This window comes from Cinclus cinclus, chromosome 3, assembly GCF_963662255.1.
Source record: "Cinclus cinclus chromosome 3, bCinCin1.1, whole genome shotgun sequence".
Lineage (NCBI taxonomy): Eukaryota > Metazoa > Chordata > Aves > Passeriformes > Cinclidae > Cinclus > Cinclus cinclus.
In genome coordinates, this window is record NC_085048.1 from 117,515,981 (window position 1) to 117,533,794 (window position 17,814).

Below are 17,814 nucleotides of genomic sequence, written 5' to 3' on the forward strand. Positions count from 1 at the left end.
ACCTGGAGAAGGTTCACTGGAAACCTCAGAAGGGCCCCTCAGGGAAAAGTAGAAGGGATTCTTCATCAGGAATTGAAGTGACAGGACAAGAGGGAGGGAATGGCTTCCCAGTGACAGAGGGGGAATTCAGGTGGCATTATGGGAAGGAATTATTTCCTGTGAGGGTGGGGAGGCCCTGGAAGAGTTTTCCCAGAGAAGCTGTGGCTGCCCCATCCCTGGAAGTGTCCAAGGGGCTTGGAGCAACCTGGGATAGTGGCAGGTTTCCATGGAACAGGATGAGCTTTAAGGTCCCTTCCCACCCAAACCCCCCCCCATGATTCCAAACAGGAATTGAAAGAATCACACCCCCCTCCCAGCCTCCATCATCCCACCATGCTCCAGCCTTTTGAGTTTTCCAGAAGAACCACTTCTCCCTCCTTCCATCCATGATTTTCACTTTATTCATGTACAGAGTCACACCAAACATGATAATTCTTGCTAAGGCCATTTCCTTAAATAAGTTTTCCGAGTAGAGAGTGATGGAAGTGGGGCAGGAATACAGCGGGAGTGGCAGAATTGTCACCTGGGAACCGTCACAATTCACCATGGATACAGCGGAGGACGTGCTGGAGCTACTCACACACAACTACCAGGTGTAGGGATGGAGTAACAGCCCTCCTGCTACTCCTGTCCTACAACACCGACACAGGGAACAGCAACAGAACCAAAAAAACACCGGGAAAAGTGGAGCCTTCCAAGCTGTGCTTCCCCTCATCCCGGCTCCCACAGCGCTGGACGCCAGACAAAGCCATTCCTGAGGGTGGGAATGGGTGAACTCAACGTGCTTCCAAGCCTGAGGCTGGGAGATCCCCCCCTGCCTCCCAAGCCTGGGCTTTTCCATCTCTTTGGGATGAACACAAGGACCTGTGGGAAATAAAGAGATCGGGAAGGGTGGGGAAACACCAAACCAAGGAGTATTTGGCAGGGGTGGGGATTTTTGGTTTTCAGAACTTTAGAGCCCAATGAGCCAAGCTCCATCCAAAGCCCAACATTCCAACCTGACTTTTTCCAGAGGAAAAGATGGGCTGGGGCTGCCTGGAGCCTCCAGAACAGCCCTTCATGAATGACTTCACTCTTCCCAAAGAGTGACACATTGCACAAGCTCCCGACACATCCCTGAAAAACCAGGCAGCTCAATCCACTCTCCTTAACCACACATCCACCAATTCCTGCAGGAATTTCTCAACTTTTCCCAAGCAGATTGTGGTCCCCTGCCACCTGAATTCCAGCGAGGCTCCCGTGGGATCAACACCCGTGTGCAGCATCCTGAGGGGTCGGAATTTAGGAACTGTGCCCAGCACACGCGGAGGGTGAGGTACAAAACCAGATCCTTCCATGGGTGGAATTATTTGGGAAATGGAGGGATGGGATGCACCATGAGCTAAAGTGGAAATCAATCCAAGAAGATGGAAACCAAGCAGGACCTAGGGCCGACACCGATCCCAGCACTCCTGGAATGCCTTTGGCGTGGTGGGGGTGTGTGGGATATTCCCAATTCCCAAAGCGTCTGGCTAGCACCACTTCCAGACCCCCAAATCCAAGTGTATCCAACACTCAAGAGCAGGAAGATGGGAACACAACGGGCTGGAACCACTTATTGGTACTGTGCTGGCCTGGATGGAATATTTACATGCTGGAATCAACGGAACAGCAGGAAAACTGGGAACTGCAAGTGCAGGCACCGGGATGAGCGGGACCAAACCCAAGGAGCAGGACGAGGAGGAGGAGGAATTCTTCTCCAAGGGCTTCTCCCACCTCACATCCGCCCGGAGCTTCACCACAGAGCGGGGACTAAAGAAACACAGTGAGCCACGGGAGTGGGAAGCGACGAAAGAAAGCGCGGGATTGGGTCGGGAATTCCCGAAAAGTCCTCGGCTGGAGGTGGGAAGGGCCCGCGGGCGTCACTTGAGGTCGCCGTCGCCCTCGCCCTGGATGGTTTTCTTGATGCGCAGCAGCATCGTGGTGAGCCACTGATCCAGCCGCGAGATGGAGTCAAATTCCTTCACCTGGCACCGGCAAAAAACGTGGATCAGGGAGTGGGAGGGGATGGGAACGGGGAGTGGCAGACACGAGCTCCTCCTGGGAATAAAGAGGAGGGAAAGAGGAGAGAAAAGGGAGGGGGGGAATGCAAAGAAGGAAAGTAAAGGGAGAGAGGAGGAAAAAAAGAGGGGGAAGGGGAAAAAACAAGGGGAAAGTGGGAAAAAAAACAAGGGGCAAAAACAAGGGGCAAAAAGCAAGGGAAAGGGGGAAAAATAAGGGGACAGGGAAAAATAAGGGAAGGGAAAGGGAGGGGGAGATAAGGGGAAAAGGAGGGAAAAGGGGAAAAAATGGAAACAAAGGCAGAGGGGAAGCAAGTGCAAAAGCAAAGAAAAGGGGAAGGGGAAAAACAGGAAAGGTGGTAAAGGGGAGGAGAGGGAAAAGGGGAAGAAGAGGAAAAAGGGGAAGAAGAGGGAAAAGGGGAAGAACCAAGGGGAAAGAGGGGGGAAAACAAGGCGGGGGGGAAACAAGGAGAATGGAGGGAAAATCAAGGAGAATGGGCAAAAACACATGGGGAAAGTGGGGAAAAACAAGGGAAAGGAAATAAAAGAGAAAGGAAAAAAGAGAAGTGGGAAAAGGGAAAGGCAAAAATGGGGGGAAGGAAGAAGGGAAAGAAAGGAGGGAGGGGGAAAAGGGAAGGGGTGAAAAGGAGGAAGGGCAGAAAAATAAGGGGCAAGTGGGAGGGAAACAAGGGAGAGCAGAGGAAAAACAGGGAATGGAGGCGAAAAAAATGGGAAAAAAGGGAAAGGCACAGGGCCCCAGTCCAGAGAAAAGTCTCTCCAAACCCACCCTGAGCACTTTAGGCTCCTGTCAAACACCAAAGGAGCCAACCCAGGATTTGAACTCTCCAGGAAAACCCAGGAATGGTAAAGGAGGAAGCTGGGACCTTGCTGGAGCAGCTCTGTCCCTGGCCCCTCTCCACAGGTTCCCAAATCCTGAACAGGGCACAGGCATCCCAAAAAAAGAGAAGGAAGAAGCAGCATTCCCAAGTGAACCCATGAGTACTCACTGCTTCGGTGTAGGCCTCGCTGTTCTGCTCCTCGTGAGCTTCCAGCAGTTTCTGGGGAAACACCAGGAAAAATTAGGGAATGCTCTGTTCCTGCATGCTCCCACTCCATCATCTCATCCCAGGGAACAAAGACCCATGGAATGCACCCACCACAAATGGGGATCTGGGCCAAACCTAGGGAAAAGTGAGGCTGATGTCCTCTAAAATGCTGGGAGAAAGGAGCAAACCCCTGGAAAAGTGGAAAATTCCCCTGGTTACTCACTTTCAATAGCTTGCATTCCCGGGAATCTGTGAAAGCCGGGAACATTTCTTCGTATTTCTCCAGCGCAAGCTGGAAGAAAGAAGAGATCCCTACACACACCATTCCCATTTTTTTCCCACAGGATTTGCCTTCCCATCCTCAAACTTGGGAAAATGTCCACCAGGAATCCAGCGTGGCAGTGGCACATCAAGAATTCCAGCCACTGCCAAGGAGGGACCAGGGATTTTGGGATAATGAGCTCACTGAGCTTCTCCCAGCTGGCCGAGGCTGGATTGTGAATTCTGGGATAACTGACCTTAGCATTCAGCTCATCCACGATGAAGTGGCACAGGGCAGCTTTGAAGAAATATTCCTTGGCGCTGTACTTGAGCAAAGGGTTATCCATCGTGTTTGTTCCCACCTGGACAAAAAAAAAAAAACAAACATGGAATAAAAGGGGTCAAGAAAGAAAAGCCTGGATTCAACCTATTCAAATTCCAACCTGAGGCACTGAGGACTGGGAATAAAAGGTGTGGAAAAACTGCCAAAAAGCTGTTGGGAAGCAAGGAGGTTTTGAACTCATCCCAAGGGAAGTCAGATCCCACCAGGCAGGTCTCTGGTCGATGAGGAAATGGAAAAATGCATCCATTTGGGAAAAAACTGCTCCAGCATGAACCCTCTGGAAGTGCCAAGCGGCACTGCTGGTATTCCCAGGTAAATATCCAACCAGGGCAGAGCTGATAAATCCAGGAGGGAATTTTCTGCCAAAGGGTGTTGTACATACATTCAAAGGGTAATTTTGATGGATTTCTTTTCCTAGTAACCCTGAAAAATCATGGATGTGGCACTTGGGGACACTTGGCCATGCTGGGGGAACAGTGGGACTCTGACCTCAGAGAGCTTCTCCAACCTAAACAATTCCCTGATTCTGGCAGTTCTGCCAACCCCCCCCCCCGTGCCGTTTTCCTTGGGAAGAGGTGCCATTCCCATGGGATTTGGCAGCTGACCTGCTCGTAGATCTCGATGGCTTTCTGGTACTGCTCCAGCTGCGCTGCGTACGCTGCCACCTTCAGCAGACACTTGTTGGCCGAGCTGCAACCACATCCTGAAAATCAGGACCTGAATCCTGGGAATTCACCAGCCCACACCCACCACCCCTTCCCAGAGAGTAAAGTGGGAACCCACAGCTGGGATTTAGAGGAATTCTCATGGAATAGCCCAAATTAGAAGTGTGCTGGTTCTGGGTGTGTCTGGGATGAATCCCTGCTCCAGCCCTTCCCGCTGATCCCAAGGACTTGCCTGTTGGATTCTTCTCCCTTGTAATAATCTGCAGCCTGCTCGTAGTGTGCGATGGCCTGGGGACAGAAATGTGGGATCAGTCATCATTCCCATGATAAAGCACCCCAGGGGACAGCACTGGCACTCAGGGAGAGAGAGAGAGAGAGGATCCAACAGAGCAGAGCCAAGGAAGGACATCCTTGCCTGGAAAAGAACCCCTAAAACCCCATCCAGTTTTATCCTGCAAAATTCCAGTAGGAGATCTGCAGCCGGATTCCTGCTCAGGGAGCGTGGAAGTGGGAATGAGGGAATCAGTGGTGATGTGGGAACTAAAAATGACAGAAAATGGCTCCGTGACATTCCCAAAGCACTTTTCTAACGGAAAATACCGAGGTGGATTCTCACTGGAACACTGAGCCAGTGCTGCTGGCACAGGGACACACCAGAGGCTTGGAAATGCTCCATGGAAGCCTCCAGGCTGGGAAAACCATTGTAACTCCAACTCAGGGCTGGAATGCACCTACACCATGGGATGGGAGACAGGAATTCTCGAGCTCAGGGCAAGGAAATCCCAGGAATGGTTTGGGTTGGAAGGTTGTTCACCTCCACCGAGGGAACAACTCCCACTATCCCAGGCCACTCTGGAGCTTGGCATCCAACACTTCCAGGGACGCGGCCAAGAGGTCCAAGAGGAAACCAGAGGTTTCCTGGGAAAGCTGCGCTGATGACGTCCCCACCGTCCCCTGACCTTCTCGATGTCCACCAGCTCGGCCTCGTAGATCTCGGCGATGGTGATGTGGTGCTTGGCGGCGATGGTGAAACGGCCCTGGGGGCGGGAAGGGAGTGGGATGAGGTGAGGAGCGGCGCTCCCGGGAAGCCGCGCGGCACTCCCGGCAGTGGGAATGGCCTTACCATGTCCGTGTAGATATCGATGGCTGCATTTAAGCAGTTGATGGCCTCTGCAGCATGTGTGAGAGACAACAGCGTCAGCCACGCCCCCCTTCCCAAATCCCACCCGGCAGGGAATATCTACCCACAGTGAGGGCTCTGGAACGAGCCCAGCCCCAGCACCCCCAGCAATTCCCAAAGGGAATAAACACCAGGATGACCTAACCCCGAGTTTGTTGGCTGCATCCCCCCATCGGAGCAAACTTCAAGGGATCGGCTCCAAAACGCTGCTGTTTTCCAGGGAATTTGGGAGTTTCACCACTCTCAAAGGGTGTTAGCCACCCTAAGTTTGTTCCCATGTCTTTTGGGATAATGCTGGTGGGAGGTGGGGGATTTATTCCCAGATCTATCCAGGGAAAAGTGGATTGGAGATTTTCCCAAAAATCAAAACCCAGATCCTTTATTCTCATCCCACCAAAGGCCAGGACTGGGGAAAGCCTTGGGGACACAGCAGGAATTCCACTGGGAACCAGCCCACTGCCTGAAGCCATTCCTCAGGAAGCCATTCCCTAAAGCCAAGCCAAACCAAGATGGAAGCTGCCAAAAGTCCCAACACCCTGCAGCATCCCAAAATCCCAACAAACACCAAGAGGAGATGACAGGATATCGCTGACCTCCTGCAGCATCCCAAAGCTCCTTGTGGAAAAGCAAGAGTGCACCTCTGCCACCTCTGCTGGGAACAATCCCAGATTCCACTGCCTTACCTTGAGGATCCGCTTTTTTGTAGGCATTCCCGGCATCCACGAAGCTGGTGGCTGAGTCGTGCTTGCTCTGGAGCTGCATGTGCAGCTTGGCTGCCTGGCAAAAGGCATTTCCTGCCGCTGGAAAAGAAGGAATACCGATCCCGTAAATCCTGGGAATGTGCTGCTTCCAGGACCGAGAGGGATTTAGGGATGAGAGCTTCCCAAGCAGCATCACCAGCTGGCATTTTAAAATTCCTCCAAGATCCTTCAGCTCACTGCCTTTGTCCACTCTCCCAGTATTTAAATAGGAATTGGGTGAACATAGAGACCACCCCCCACTGGAATAATTCACAGCAAGACGTTTGGGATCACCCACACCCCCCTCCCAATCCCAGGATTTGGACTCACCACTCCAGTTTTTGGCGATCTTGAACATGTTGGCAGCCCTGGTATACATCTCACAGGCCTCCTCCACCCGGGTGTTGCCCCTGGAATGCAGGAGGAATGCTCCTGAGGCTGGGCCAGGAGGGAACACAGCTCCAGGGCCAATATTTGGATTAGGAATCCCAGTCTCTCTAGGCTCTGTGAGGCTGATCCCACCCCTCAGTGTGAGAACACTGAAAGAGGAATGCTGGACCTGGGGGCTCTCCTGGGATTCCGAGATGCCAAAGGTCAGATGTTTGGTAAGGAAATGCAAATTTTTCACGGAAATCCCAGAAAAAAAGAGACTCAAGGGGGACCTCCTTGTTCTTCATAACTCCCTGACAGGAGCCAGGTGGGATCAAGCTCTGCTCCCAGATTAAAAAAAAAAAAGGAATCCCGGAATCCTTAAGGTTGGAAAATCCCTCCAGCCCATGAATCCAACATTTCCCCCAAAATCCACGTCCCCAAGTACCACATCCTCACTGCTCTTAAATCGACCTCACAAGAGGCATTATTCCATTTTCTTTTCCATCCCTTGGGAATTCTGGAACTTTTCTTCCCTCCCTCTCTGACTCTGGCAGCTAAGCACTGTTGGTTTGGAAGCACAGGCGGGATTTTTGGATCCCTCCTTGCCCTTGGAAGAAGCCTCTGGCACGAGCCAAAGCCCAGTGGAGGCTGCACTGAGGAATGCTACATCCAGAGAGGCCTCTGGAACAGGACAGGTCCCAGCCCTTTAATCCCAAAAAAATTAGAAATAAAGGAATATTTCCTTCCACAACAGCGCTTGTGAGAGGTGATGGAGCAATTCCAGGAATAGCTCAGCTGGGAAGAAGTAATTTGGCTGGCACTGTGAGGCCTGGACATCCCATTTGCCAGGGAATATGCCAAGAGCCGAGTCACCTCCACCCCCCCCCTTTTTTTTTTTTTTTTGACTCCGTTTTTAGCCCTGGAAATTAAAAATTCCCATCTCGAAATCTCTGCCCATTCCCTCCAAGGATTTTCAGGAATTTGCTCTCCGGATTATGCCCCAGGAACGGGCCCTGACTGATTAATCTGCCAGAGGCCTGAGAGGAATTTCTATTTAAAACTTGTGGATTTTAGGGCGGCCGCAGCCGATTTTTCCGGGCTGATGGATAAAAAAAACTCCCGGCCTTCACAGAGCATCGCTCTGGGGATGTTCTTTCCTTAAAAAAAAACTAAGGAAAAGCAGGAGTGAGGTGGCCAAACCACCCCGTTTTAGGGAGCCTGGAGCAGCCAGGCCCAGGGAAAAGGATGCTCTGCCATTTTCAGTGATAACGCCGGTCGCAGCGCCGGAGTTCCCGGGAATTTCGGGAGAGCCCATCCCTGCCAGGGCGAGATGATTCCCGCCGGGATAAGGCCAGGAGGAGCGGATGAAGGAAGGGACAGGAGCCGCAGAGGCCTCTGTCACATCCCTGTGGCCATGGATGGCCAGGAGCGGCTGCTCCAGGGGGATCCGGGTTTGGATCGGGATGGGAGGGCTCCTGGCAGGGATAAGGAAGACCCTCACCCACAGTGGGAGGCAGGAGTTGGGAAAAAGGGGGAAGAGGTCGGGAAGGAGAGGATGGAGGAAATGGGGAAGGGGGGCAGGAAACAGGGAGGGGGGGGGGGACGAAGGAGTTGTGGAAGGAAGGGACGGAAGAGGTAGGGAAGGAAGGGATGGAAGAGACGGGAGGGGGGCGATCCAGGAGCTGGGAATGGGGGTGTGAAGGGGCTGGAGAAGGGGATCCAAGAGCCGGGGAACTGGGGGGGGCGGGGAGGTGGAGATGCAGGACATGGGCAGGGGGATGCGGGATGCGGGAGCCGCTCACCCGAAGAGCCCCCGCAGGAAGGAGTGCGAGCCCTTGACCCGCTTCTCGGCCTCCGCCATCAGCTGCACGGCCTCCCGCTCCTTGCCGGCGCTGTCCATGGCTCCTCGTGTTTTTTTTTCCTGCTTTTCCTGCTCCCCGTGCTCCTCCTCCTCCGCCGCGGCACCGGGAGCGCGGCGGGGCGGGGCGCGCGCAGGATGCGGGATATGCGCGAGATGCGGGATCCGACGGGATGTGGGATCCGGCTCCTCCCGGCGGGTGCGACGGGAGCCGCGCAGCCGCGGCCCCTTGGGTTATTCCCGAAGGGGGATTCCTTCAGGAGCTGACGCCGAAAGATGGCTTGTGCTTGATGATGTTGAAGGGAATGGGAGCGGGATCCCAGCTTAGTGCTGGAGGTGGGATCTGTGTCGGGTCAATCCTTGTCCTGAAGGTTATTTATGTGTCAGTGTTTCCAGGGAATTACCTCACCTGTAAGGCAGGAGAGATGAAGCTCAGATTCCCGGGGAGGTGGGCTACGCTTTCCTGGGAAAATTCCACACGAAGGATAATCAGGAGGAGGGTCACCTGTGTCCTGCCCCCGTTACCAGAGCGTGCATTTGGGTTGTTCAAAAACGCCCCTGGAAGGGGTGAGCCCTGTACGGGGAAAACCGGGACATTCCTGCCTGATCTCTCCCTTGCGCACCCGGGCCGAGGGAATCCCATAACCCTGAACCCGCCGAACTACAATTCCCGGCGCGCGCCGCCGTCGGCGCGCTGCGTGACGTCATCTCCCCGCGCCTGCTGTCTCTATGGCGACGCTGGTGCATCTCGGCGTCGCTCCCATGGGAACGTCCCTCATGGCGTCCCGGGAACCCCGGGAACCGGGGAAAAAAGACCCGGCGCTACCCCTGGCTCCGCTGTCCCGGATCCCTCCCTGTGAGGGAATGCCGGCTCTGCAGTGCCGGGAACACCCCGTGATGATCCCCCGGGAAAGGAAATCCCGGCTCCGGTGTCCCAGGAATTCCAAGTGAGTGGCCTGGTTTCAGGGCTGGGCGAAATAAAAGCCGAGAGCGTTTCCTAAGACAGGCACTGCCACCCCCATCCGAGCTCGTTGGGAAAACCGGGAACTGTTCCACTCTGGATACCAATTAATCCCAGGGGTTTTTCCCTTTTCCAGGCAGGACAACATGGACCCTTTTTCTCTCTCTGAGCTCGGGCTCCCGACAGAAAACAAAGCTATCCAGGGAATTCTCTGTCCCATGGCTGTGGAGTTCTGCCACCTCCTCCTCGCCCTGGAACAGGCAGATGGGATTTGCCCGGCCTTTCCCAATTTGGGGGAAAAGGCGGGAAAATTGGCCAAAGCTATGGAAGAACTCGCTGCTGTGGCAAGGAGGTGAGGTGGCTGGGAGCCTCCTGGGTGGATTTTGGGGCTGGGAAGAGACGGAAAAGGTGGCAGGGAGCTGCATCCTCCTGGAGAGGTGGGATTGGGAGTGAGGAACAGACTAGAGTGTTGAACCCAGTCCTCCCATTCTAGGCTTTCTGAGGATTCTGGTGAGGAAGGGAGCACAGAGATGTGTCCTGTGGGTGAATCCCTGCTCCAAGCTGGCAGGGACGTGCTGCTGGCAGCATTCCAGCTCCAGGAGCATCCAGACAGCCCTCAGCTCCGAGATCACCTGGCAGCAGCCACCAAGAGGACCCTGATGGAGACAGCAAAGGTGAGCAGGACACTGGGAAAGAACATGAGCAGAGGGGGGAAAAGCTCCAGCAGATCCATGGAGCAAACCACATGTCCTCCCCCCTCCAGGGATGAAAGGGGAATGGGAATTCCTGACCTGAGTGGCTTTTCTGCCTTGTTTCCTGGTTAGCTCCTTCAGCTCGAAGAGGCTGCAGGGATGAGGAAGATTACTGGTGCTGCCAGCTTGCTCCTGGAATGCCTGAGAGTGCTGCAGGATGCCTGGGATGCTCCAGGGCTGCTGGCTGCATTCCAGGCCTTTTCTGAGGCCTTGCTCCTGCTGAGCCGCCTGACAGCCAAGCGCCTCCAGGAACTTGGAGATTGTCCTGGAGGGAAGAGCTTGGCCCAGACCCTGCAGCTGCTCCACAAGTGTGTCCCACTCATCCACATGGCCAAGCACGGCACCCTGACACATTCCAGGGATTGCCAAGCTGACCTCTCCCAAGATTCTGTTTTCCAGCTGGTGGAGAGGACCATCAGGGAGCTCCTCTCCCTGCTCACAGAGCCACAGGACAGGAGTGGGATCTTTTCTCAGCAGGTGAGCAGGCTCCAGGCTCTCCTCTCCCACCCCGACCTCCTGTGCCTCTCCGAGGGTGTGTTCAGCTCCCACTTGGAAGCAGTCATTCTCCATGGAATGCTGCTGGCAGAGTCATCCGGGCCGGATCTGCAGCTGGAGCTGGTGAAACGTTGCTGGGTCCTGCTACAGCTGAGGAGGAGCATCTGCAGCCACATGAGCCAGAGGGAGGAACAGCTAGGACAGAGACAGGGAGAACATGGACTGGAACAGAAATGTCAAAGCCTGAGGAAGGAGCTGGAAAACCTGGACCAGGCAGCGCTCAGGGCCATGCTGTGCCAAATCCTGGATGGATTCTTCGAGGAGAAGGAGCCCCTGAGGCAGCTGGCTGAAGGTGCCCTTAGCCTTGCTCGTTCAGGATGTTTTCCAGCAGGACCAGGAGGAATTTTAAGGAAGCTTCAGCCCCTCATTGTCGCTTTCTTCACTCAGGCCCAGCGGATGCTCCGAGCAGCCGATCTGGTCCTGGCCAGGTGTGCCAAGGCCCAAACTGCCAGGGAAATCCAGGAAGGTGTGGAGCACCTGCGAAGCCTGCTGGGCAGCCTCCCTTCCCTGCTCACAGAAACAAGCGGGCGTTCCATGGAGCAGCTCCAGGCCCTGTGCTGTGCCTGGGCCAGAGCCACTGACAGTCTCCTGTGCTGCTTTGAGGAGACCATCAGCATGAGGGAATTCCTTGAGTTATCCATCCTGGAGCTGGCCAAGCACAAGGAATGGTGCCAAGCGGCGCTGGAATGCCAGGATCCTGAGGGATTCTCCTGGCACGCCGCTCGCCTCATGGGCTGGGCACGCTGGGTGGTCAGAGCCACCACGAGGCATGTGGACAGGGCCACGGATCCCATCTTCAGGAATGGTTTGCTGGTGTGGGTGGAACAATTGGCCAAATCCATCCTGGAGCTGAGAGCAGTCATGGCCCTCATTCCAGGAAGGTTTTCCTGCCTCCGAAGCCGGGATGCCTTTTCCCAGGCAGTGAGCTCCCTGATGGATTCTGCTCTCTGTGTGCAAGCTGGGCTGGATGGGTCCAACCACCCAGAGATCCTCAGCCCGCTCCGGGAGCAAGTGCGGAGCACTAAGGCGGGAAAGGGGCTGGAGCTCAGCCCTTCCCACACTGGGAAACAAACCAGTACAGATGTGGCAGAGTTCCAAGAACATATCCAAAGTCATCCATCCTCACCACCAGCTAACTTCCACCTGGATGCATGGGAAGGGGATACACACCCTGTAATTGCAGCTCTCCTGGGAGCATCCCGAGCTGGTGACATGGACACTGCCCGTGCTGCTGGCTCTGTCCTGCTGGAGCTGTCCAATGGCTGTGTGGAAGCAGCATGGGAAGCGCTGCCTGTGGCTGAGCGCCCCCAGCTCCAGGTGCTGGAACAGCACAGGGATATCATGGCACTGACCCTACGGATCATCAGCCTGGCCACGGAAACGGCCCCTGGGCAGCTCACTGCTCCAGGCAGGCTTCTCCACATGGCACTCAGGCTCTCAGGAAGGATCCGGGAGACTCAGGAGTGCCTGGCAGCTGTGGCAGGCTCTTGGAACGGTCTGGCCCAGCAAGTGCTCGGATTTATCTTGTCAGGTGACTTTCCAAGAGGGAAGCAGGCTTTGGATGAGACCCTGCTGGGTTTAGCAGCAGCAGTGCAGGTGGCAGGAGACATTGCAAGCACAACCTGCAGTAAGGAAAAATGCAATCCCTCCCATGTCCAAGAGAGCTTTCTGCACCTCCAAGCCAAGTTTTCCCATGCTCAGCTGAACACCAAAGCATTCCTGGAGAAGGCAGCGTGGTTCAGGGAATCCTGTGAGATGGAAAAGGCCATCCTGGAGCTGCACGGTGCCCGGTGGGCCATTGGCATGTGTGTCCTGCTGGATGTCATGGATCAGTTCGTGGGCAGGGATGTCCTGTTCCTGAGGGAGCTGAGCAGAGCTGTGACGAACAAGGTTGGCCCTCAGAGCCTCTTGGCTGCCGTGGCTGAGAATTCCCTCAGGTTGCAGGAGGCTGCCCGGCTCTCCTACTTATCCTGCCCTGGAGACCACAGTGCCAGAGAAATCCTGGTGCTCCGGGAGGAGATCCAGGTCCTCATGGAAGCACTGCTGGATGTGTTCAACATCCTCCTGCTCTCCCCACTGCCTGCTGCTAGCTTGGCCATCCGCTTTGAGCTCCTGCGGAGGGACGTGGCTCTCAGGGCCAAGGCGTTGCTGCTCCACATGGAAAGGGTCAACATGGAACAGCTGCAGCTCATCCAGGACGTGGTTGGAGCAGCTCTGTCCAACGTCACCCAAGAGGAGAGGATGAAGAGCAAAGAAAGTTTTGAGGAGAAGGCAAATCAGCTCATGGCTGATGTCCAGTGGATCAGGAACACCCTGCAGGATGCTCTGGAGGCTGGTGCTCAACTTACATCACAGCCTGACCTGCTGTCCATGGCTGAGCACCTCCTGCTGCTCACGGCTGACGTGCTGGGAAGTGCCCGTCAGCACTTCCAGGGCCACCAGGACACTGGGAATCCCTGCCAGGACACCGGGAATCCCCACCTGGACAGTGTGGTGTGGTACTGGTCGGCCAAGGCACACTACCTTGTCACACAGCTCCAGGTTATCCATGGAACTGACAGGGACATCCTGTGGTGCCTCACGGAACACCTGCAGGGGGAATCATGCTTCCCAGGATCACCCAACAGCACAACTGGGCTCTTCCCAGCCCCAGAGCCCACTGCGGCAGTAGGAATTCATCCATGCAGGAGCAGAGGAGCCAGTGGAGCCGTGCAGGAAGTGGGTGAGCTGGTACGGGAGGTCTTGTCCCTGTCAGGGTGTTGGTCAGGGCCGTCCATCATTCCTGGTGCTGCCAGCGTGCAGCAGGAATGTGAGGGATGCTGGCATGGCCTCTGGAGGTCAGCAGGCTGACCCTGGGCCACTCAGGCAGCTCAGGTTGCTGGCAGCCCTGGATTCCTGGATATCTGATCACATCCTACATCCATCCCAATCCACCATTTTCCAGGTGGGGGGGCTGTAGCACTCTCCTTCACCTCCACACATTCCCTCTGGGAGTACCAACAACTCCACTCCCATGGGTGTCAGGAGCTGGGAAACACTTTGGCACAGACCCAGGTCCTTTGGCCAAGTGCTTTAGAGCTCTAATTGTGCTGGGAATTAATTGCAAACTGTCAGCTTGCAGGACACCCAACTCCCATTTGGAGATTGCTCCAAGGGCTTTGGATTTAGGGAGAGGGGCTGATGGGAAGATGGAGTGGACCCAGCAGGGTGTGGGCAGCTCTCCCATCAACTTTACTCACCAAAATCTCCTTCAGAAACACACAGGTGGAGGACACTCGGCATCACTGCGTCCACACATTCCACACTTGGGATCTGCTCTGTTACTGTCTCAACACCACCGGGATGGCCCTTCCAGCATCTCCCCTGCAAACCAGGAGAGAGGAAACTGTGGCAAGTGGCAGGGTGGCCCCAGCAAGGTGTCCCAGGTGACCCAGGACATGGCCACGAGGATGCTGCACATGGCTCAGTTCCTGCGGAGGAAGGGCCCAATTGCGGTAAGGCAGCATTTCATCCCTCCTGTTTTCCCTCAGGATTTCCCTTAGCTCCATCCCAAATCCCTGTGTCACCCAGCTCTTGGGAGAGTGGCACCAGCTCTATGCAAAATACTCCAAATTCCTTCCTCCTGATTGGATGTAAACTTGGTATCGTACCCTTTCCTCAGGATGTATCTGAGCCTCCTGGACCCTCCCTTGTCCTGCAGGAAAAGCCTTTTTTTTTTTTATCCCTTCTCTCCCCACTCCCTATGATTTTTATCCCATTCCAGAGCAAGGAGCAGTTTGTTGCCTGTGCCAGGCGAATGGTTTCTGATGGGCAGGTGATGGTTAAGTTTGGGAACATCCTTGCCAAGCACTGCCTGGACAAGAGATGCTGCACGGAGCTGCTCCGTGCCACCGAGCACACCCAATCCATAAACAGCCAGCTCAGCATCGTAGCCAGGTGAGCCACCAGCACCTGGGATCACTTCTCCCAAGGCCATCCAAGAGGGATCCCTTCTCCAAGGAATGTGGGTGGTGGTGCCCAGAGGTCCTAGGGGAGGTGGATATTGTCCAAGGGTTGAGGAACAATTTGGAGGCCTCCCTTCCCTCCATGGGTTTCCCTGCTCCAATGGCGCAAGGGGACACAAGCTGGGTTTGGAATAACAACACTGTCAGGATGTCCAATGTCCTTCCAATAAAATCCTTTGGAATGTCTTTGAAGGGTGAAAGCAGTGACTGGGGAGAGCAAGGCCTCCTCTGAGCTGCTGCTGAGCAACGTGCAGAACCTCATCCAAGCAGTCCAGCATGTCCTGAGGGCAGCCGAGGCGGCGTGTGTCAAAGTGAGTCCATCATGGAACCAATCCCAGAATTATTTGGGTGGGAAGAGTTGCTCCAAGCCCCCTCCAACCTGGCTTTGAGCAGTTCCAGGGATGGGACAGCCAGAGCTTCTCTGTGCCAGGGCCTCCGCACCCACACAGGGAAGGTCTTCTCCCTAACCATGAAGGGTGAAGGCAGCAGTTCCACACTGTGGGAAGCTTCTTATCCAGGTCTTTCTATGGGAACTGGGATCTGGCTGCTGTGGGAGCAAATATTCCAGCTGGAGCAAATATTCCTCCTGGAATACTTTCATTTTGTGCCTTTCTGTCCCGTGTCCAAAGCCCACCCTGGCATTGACTGTCCTTGAAGTCACCTTTACCTGGTCTGTTCCCCACTTAATTTTTGGATCATAGAGCACCTTTATTTGGAATTAATCCATGCTATCCTCTTTATTCCCAAAGACCAAATTCCCAAGAGTTTCCCATGTAGCTGCCATCAACAGCCACCTGATCTGACTGTAAAGTCTGTGGGGGCAGGTTTTTCCTGAAAACAACTGGAAAACAAGTGCAACCACCACCAGCCTGTCTGTCCCTGAAGCAGCACTGCCACCTGAATCCCATCTTCCTCTATAATTCTACTGCTTTTCCTGGGATCAGCATCTCTTTATGAAGGAAACACAGATTTTTTAGAATCCCATTTGCTGAACAATCAGCCCCAATGGTGACAAAGCTCCTCCCATCCTTAATTAAACTTGGAACTTCCTCCATTTGCCCATTTTTCACTTTGCTGCTGCCAGCCTGGATTAATTAGTTAATTAATTAATTTTGACTATCTAGATCCCCAAGTCCTTTATGACCTGGAAATTCCCCTTTGGAAAATTCCCTGTTTATCAACAAACTACCCTTTCCTCTCCCTGTAAGAAGCTTTTGAAGCATTCTGAAGCATTTTGAAGCATTAAGAGGTAGCGATGCCGTGTGGATCACACACACATCAGCACATCCAAACCTTTCCATAATTTAGGATGCACAAGGATATATTAAAGTAATTCCTTTGCCCAACAGGGTTTGGGACAACCCTCAGCAGACCCTGAAGAAGAAGAAGTTGCTGCTTTCTGCCAGCAGTGGAGGAAAAGCCTGACACAGCACAGAGCCAAGGCGGCTTTAAATTCCGACCGGGATGAATTAGGGCTCCGGAAAACTCGAGGGGCAAAGGCTGAGCCCACCCTGATGTCTCTGGTGCAAGAGCAATCCCTTTGGAGCAGGAATATCCCAAAGCATCCCAGTCCCAGGAAGGGACATACAGTTAGGGACAGACACCTGTAAATCCAGAGAGGGGCTCCCTGTCCCGACGGCATTGGAAGCAGAGGAGGAAAACTTTGCAGTGTGAGCGACTCCTGCTGGAGTTTTTCATCGTGGCAGGAAAATCTCGTAACAGGCTCCGTGGACAGGCCAGGAATGTTCTGGTGAGTGTTTTACCCCCAGGTGGTGAGATGGGATGGACGGGGCTTTGGAGAACCATGATCCAATGGCAGGTGTCGGAGGTGTCCCTGCCCATGGCAGGGGGTGGAGTGGGAGGAGTTTTGGGTCCCTCCCCACCCAAACTATCCCAGGATTCCGTGATCTAGAGATGCTCAGGCTTTTTGCTGTCTTTCAACCTTTCCTCCTTCACATATCCAGGGACACAGCAGTGGGGAAGCATTTTGCCTCACCTGCTGCCCCCCCTGAGCCTGCAGATTTCTTCCCAAAATCCCACTTAGCCTCAGGATTCTCTCCGATCCAGAGTAAACAATCCCCAAGATCACCTTACCTCAGCTTCCACAGTATCCCAGACTGGTGACACTGCTGCTCATGTATCCTGGCTCTCCACATCCATCCTTCCCAGCCTCAGGGTCACAAGCTGGAAACACTGCTCCGTGCTGGAATTCTGCAGGAGAGGTGGAAAGGAACCTTCCCTGTGGGACACATAATCCAATAGCACAACAGATCACAACTGGCTCGATAGTGGCTGTAGCCTATTCCAGCCCACCTTGGTGTCCCACCTGCAATCCCAACCACCTTCCCCAGACCAGGAATTCCACTTCTTGCATGGTGGCAAAGAACTTCCTCCGTATTCCCAGGAAAAGCAGTGGCAGGCACTCTGGAGACTCCGGGAAGCTATCTGCAATGGATAAAGCAGGGGTGGATGGAGGAGAGGAAGGAAGGATTCCAGGAAGGATTCCAGGAAGAAACTACACATGGAGACAACAGGCTGTGAGGACTTGCAGGCCTTTGTATCCATGTCCTATTTCCACACTACTTTTCCCTGTTGACTTGGTTTCTTGAGGAAAACCTTTCCCAGCCACACCAGTGAGCAGATGAAGAAACAATGGACTACTAAAAAAAGACTAATGGATTACTCCAAAATAACAACCCAGTTCCATGTATATTCTCTACTTGTCCTACACAAAAGGAAAAAAAAACATAATATTAATGGAATTCATGCTCTGGAAAATCAGGAAGGCAAACTGGAACCACGATTGCCTTCAGAGATGCCTCCTCTGCCATGCAGGAATCACTGGCTTCCCTCGGCTCACCCACGCAAGGCCAAACCTCAGGATTTGGGATAAACACTCTGCTGTCCCAGGGGAAACACCACTTTGGCCAACAAAGAAAAAGGTCCACGACCATTACTTGGCCAAGTGAAAAACAAGAGGGAAAGGTCCACCAAGGAAG

General features: G+C 54.2%; 1 protein-coding gene across 4 annotated transcripts; it reads right to left on the reverse strand.

The window, feature by feature from the left end:
- Positions 1–423: 423 nt before the first annotated feature.
- Positions 424–9,331, reverse strand: NAPB (NSF attachment protein beta). 4 transcript variants are annotated; one of them, XM_062490749.1, is made up of 11 exons: positions 8,488–8,800; positions 6,644–6,723; positions 6,257–6,373; positions 5,517–5,563; positions 5,353–5,430; positions 4,626–4,681; positions 4,334–4,418; positions 3,643–3,747; positions 3,348–3,416; positions 3,086–3,136; positions 424–2,045 (listed from the first exon to the last, which is right to left on the reverse strand). In XM_062490749.1, exons 1-11 carry the CDS (start codon positions 8,583–8,585, stop codon positions 1,941–1,943), a joined length of 891 nt encoding a protein of 296 aa, XP_062346733.1. In that variant the 5' UTR covers positions 8,586–8,800; the 3' UTR covers positions 424–1,940. The 4 variants fall into 4 exon arrangements, with proteins under 4 accessions (XP_062346733.1, XP_062346737.1, XP_062346734.1 ...); XM_062490753.1 differs by lacking the exon at positions 6,257–6,373 and having other exon boundaries at positions 8,488–9,331; XM_062490750.1 differs by lacking the exon at positions 3,348–3,416 and having other exon boundaries at positions 8,488–9,242.
- Between the last annotated feature and the right edge of the window lie 8,483 nt (positions 9,332–17,814).

Excerpts from the sequence above, each read along its gene's own strand:
- NAPB (XM_062490749.1), bottom strand. The coding sequence starts at position 8,585 with ATGGACAGCGCCGGCAAGGAGCGGGAGGCCGTGCAGCTGATGGCGGAG. Across the intron at positions 4,682-5,352 it reads AGCTGGTGGACATCGAGAAG|GCCATCGCACACTACGAGCA; the intron begins GTCAGGGGACGG and ends TTCTGTCCCCAG. Across the intron at positions 4,419-4,625 it reads AAGGGAGAAGAATCCAACAG|CTCGGCCAACAAGTGTCTGC; the intron begins GCAAGTCCTTGG and ends ATGTGGTTGCAG.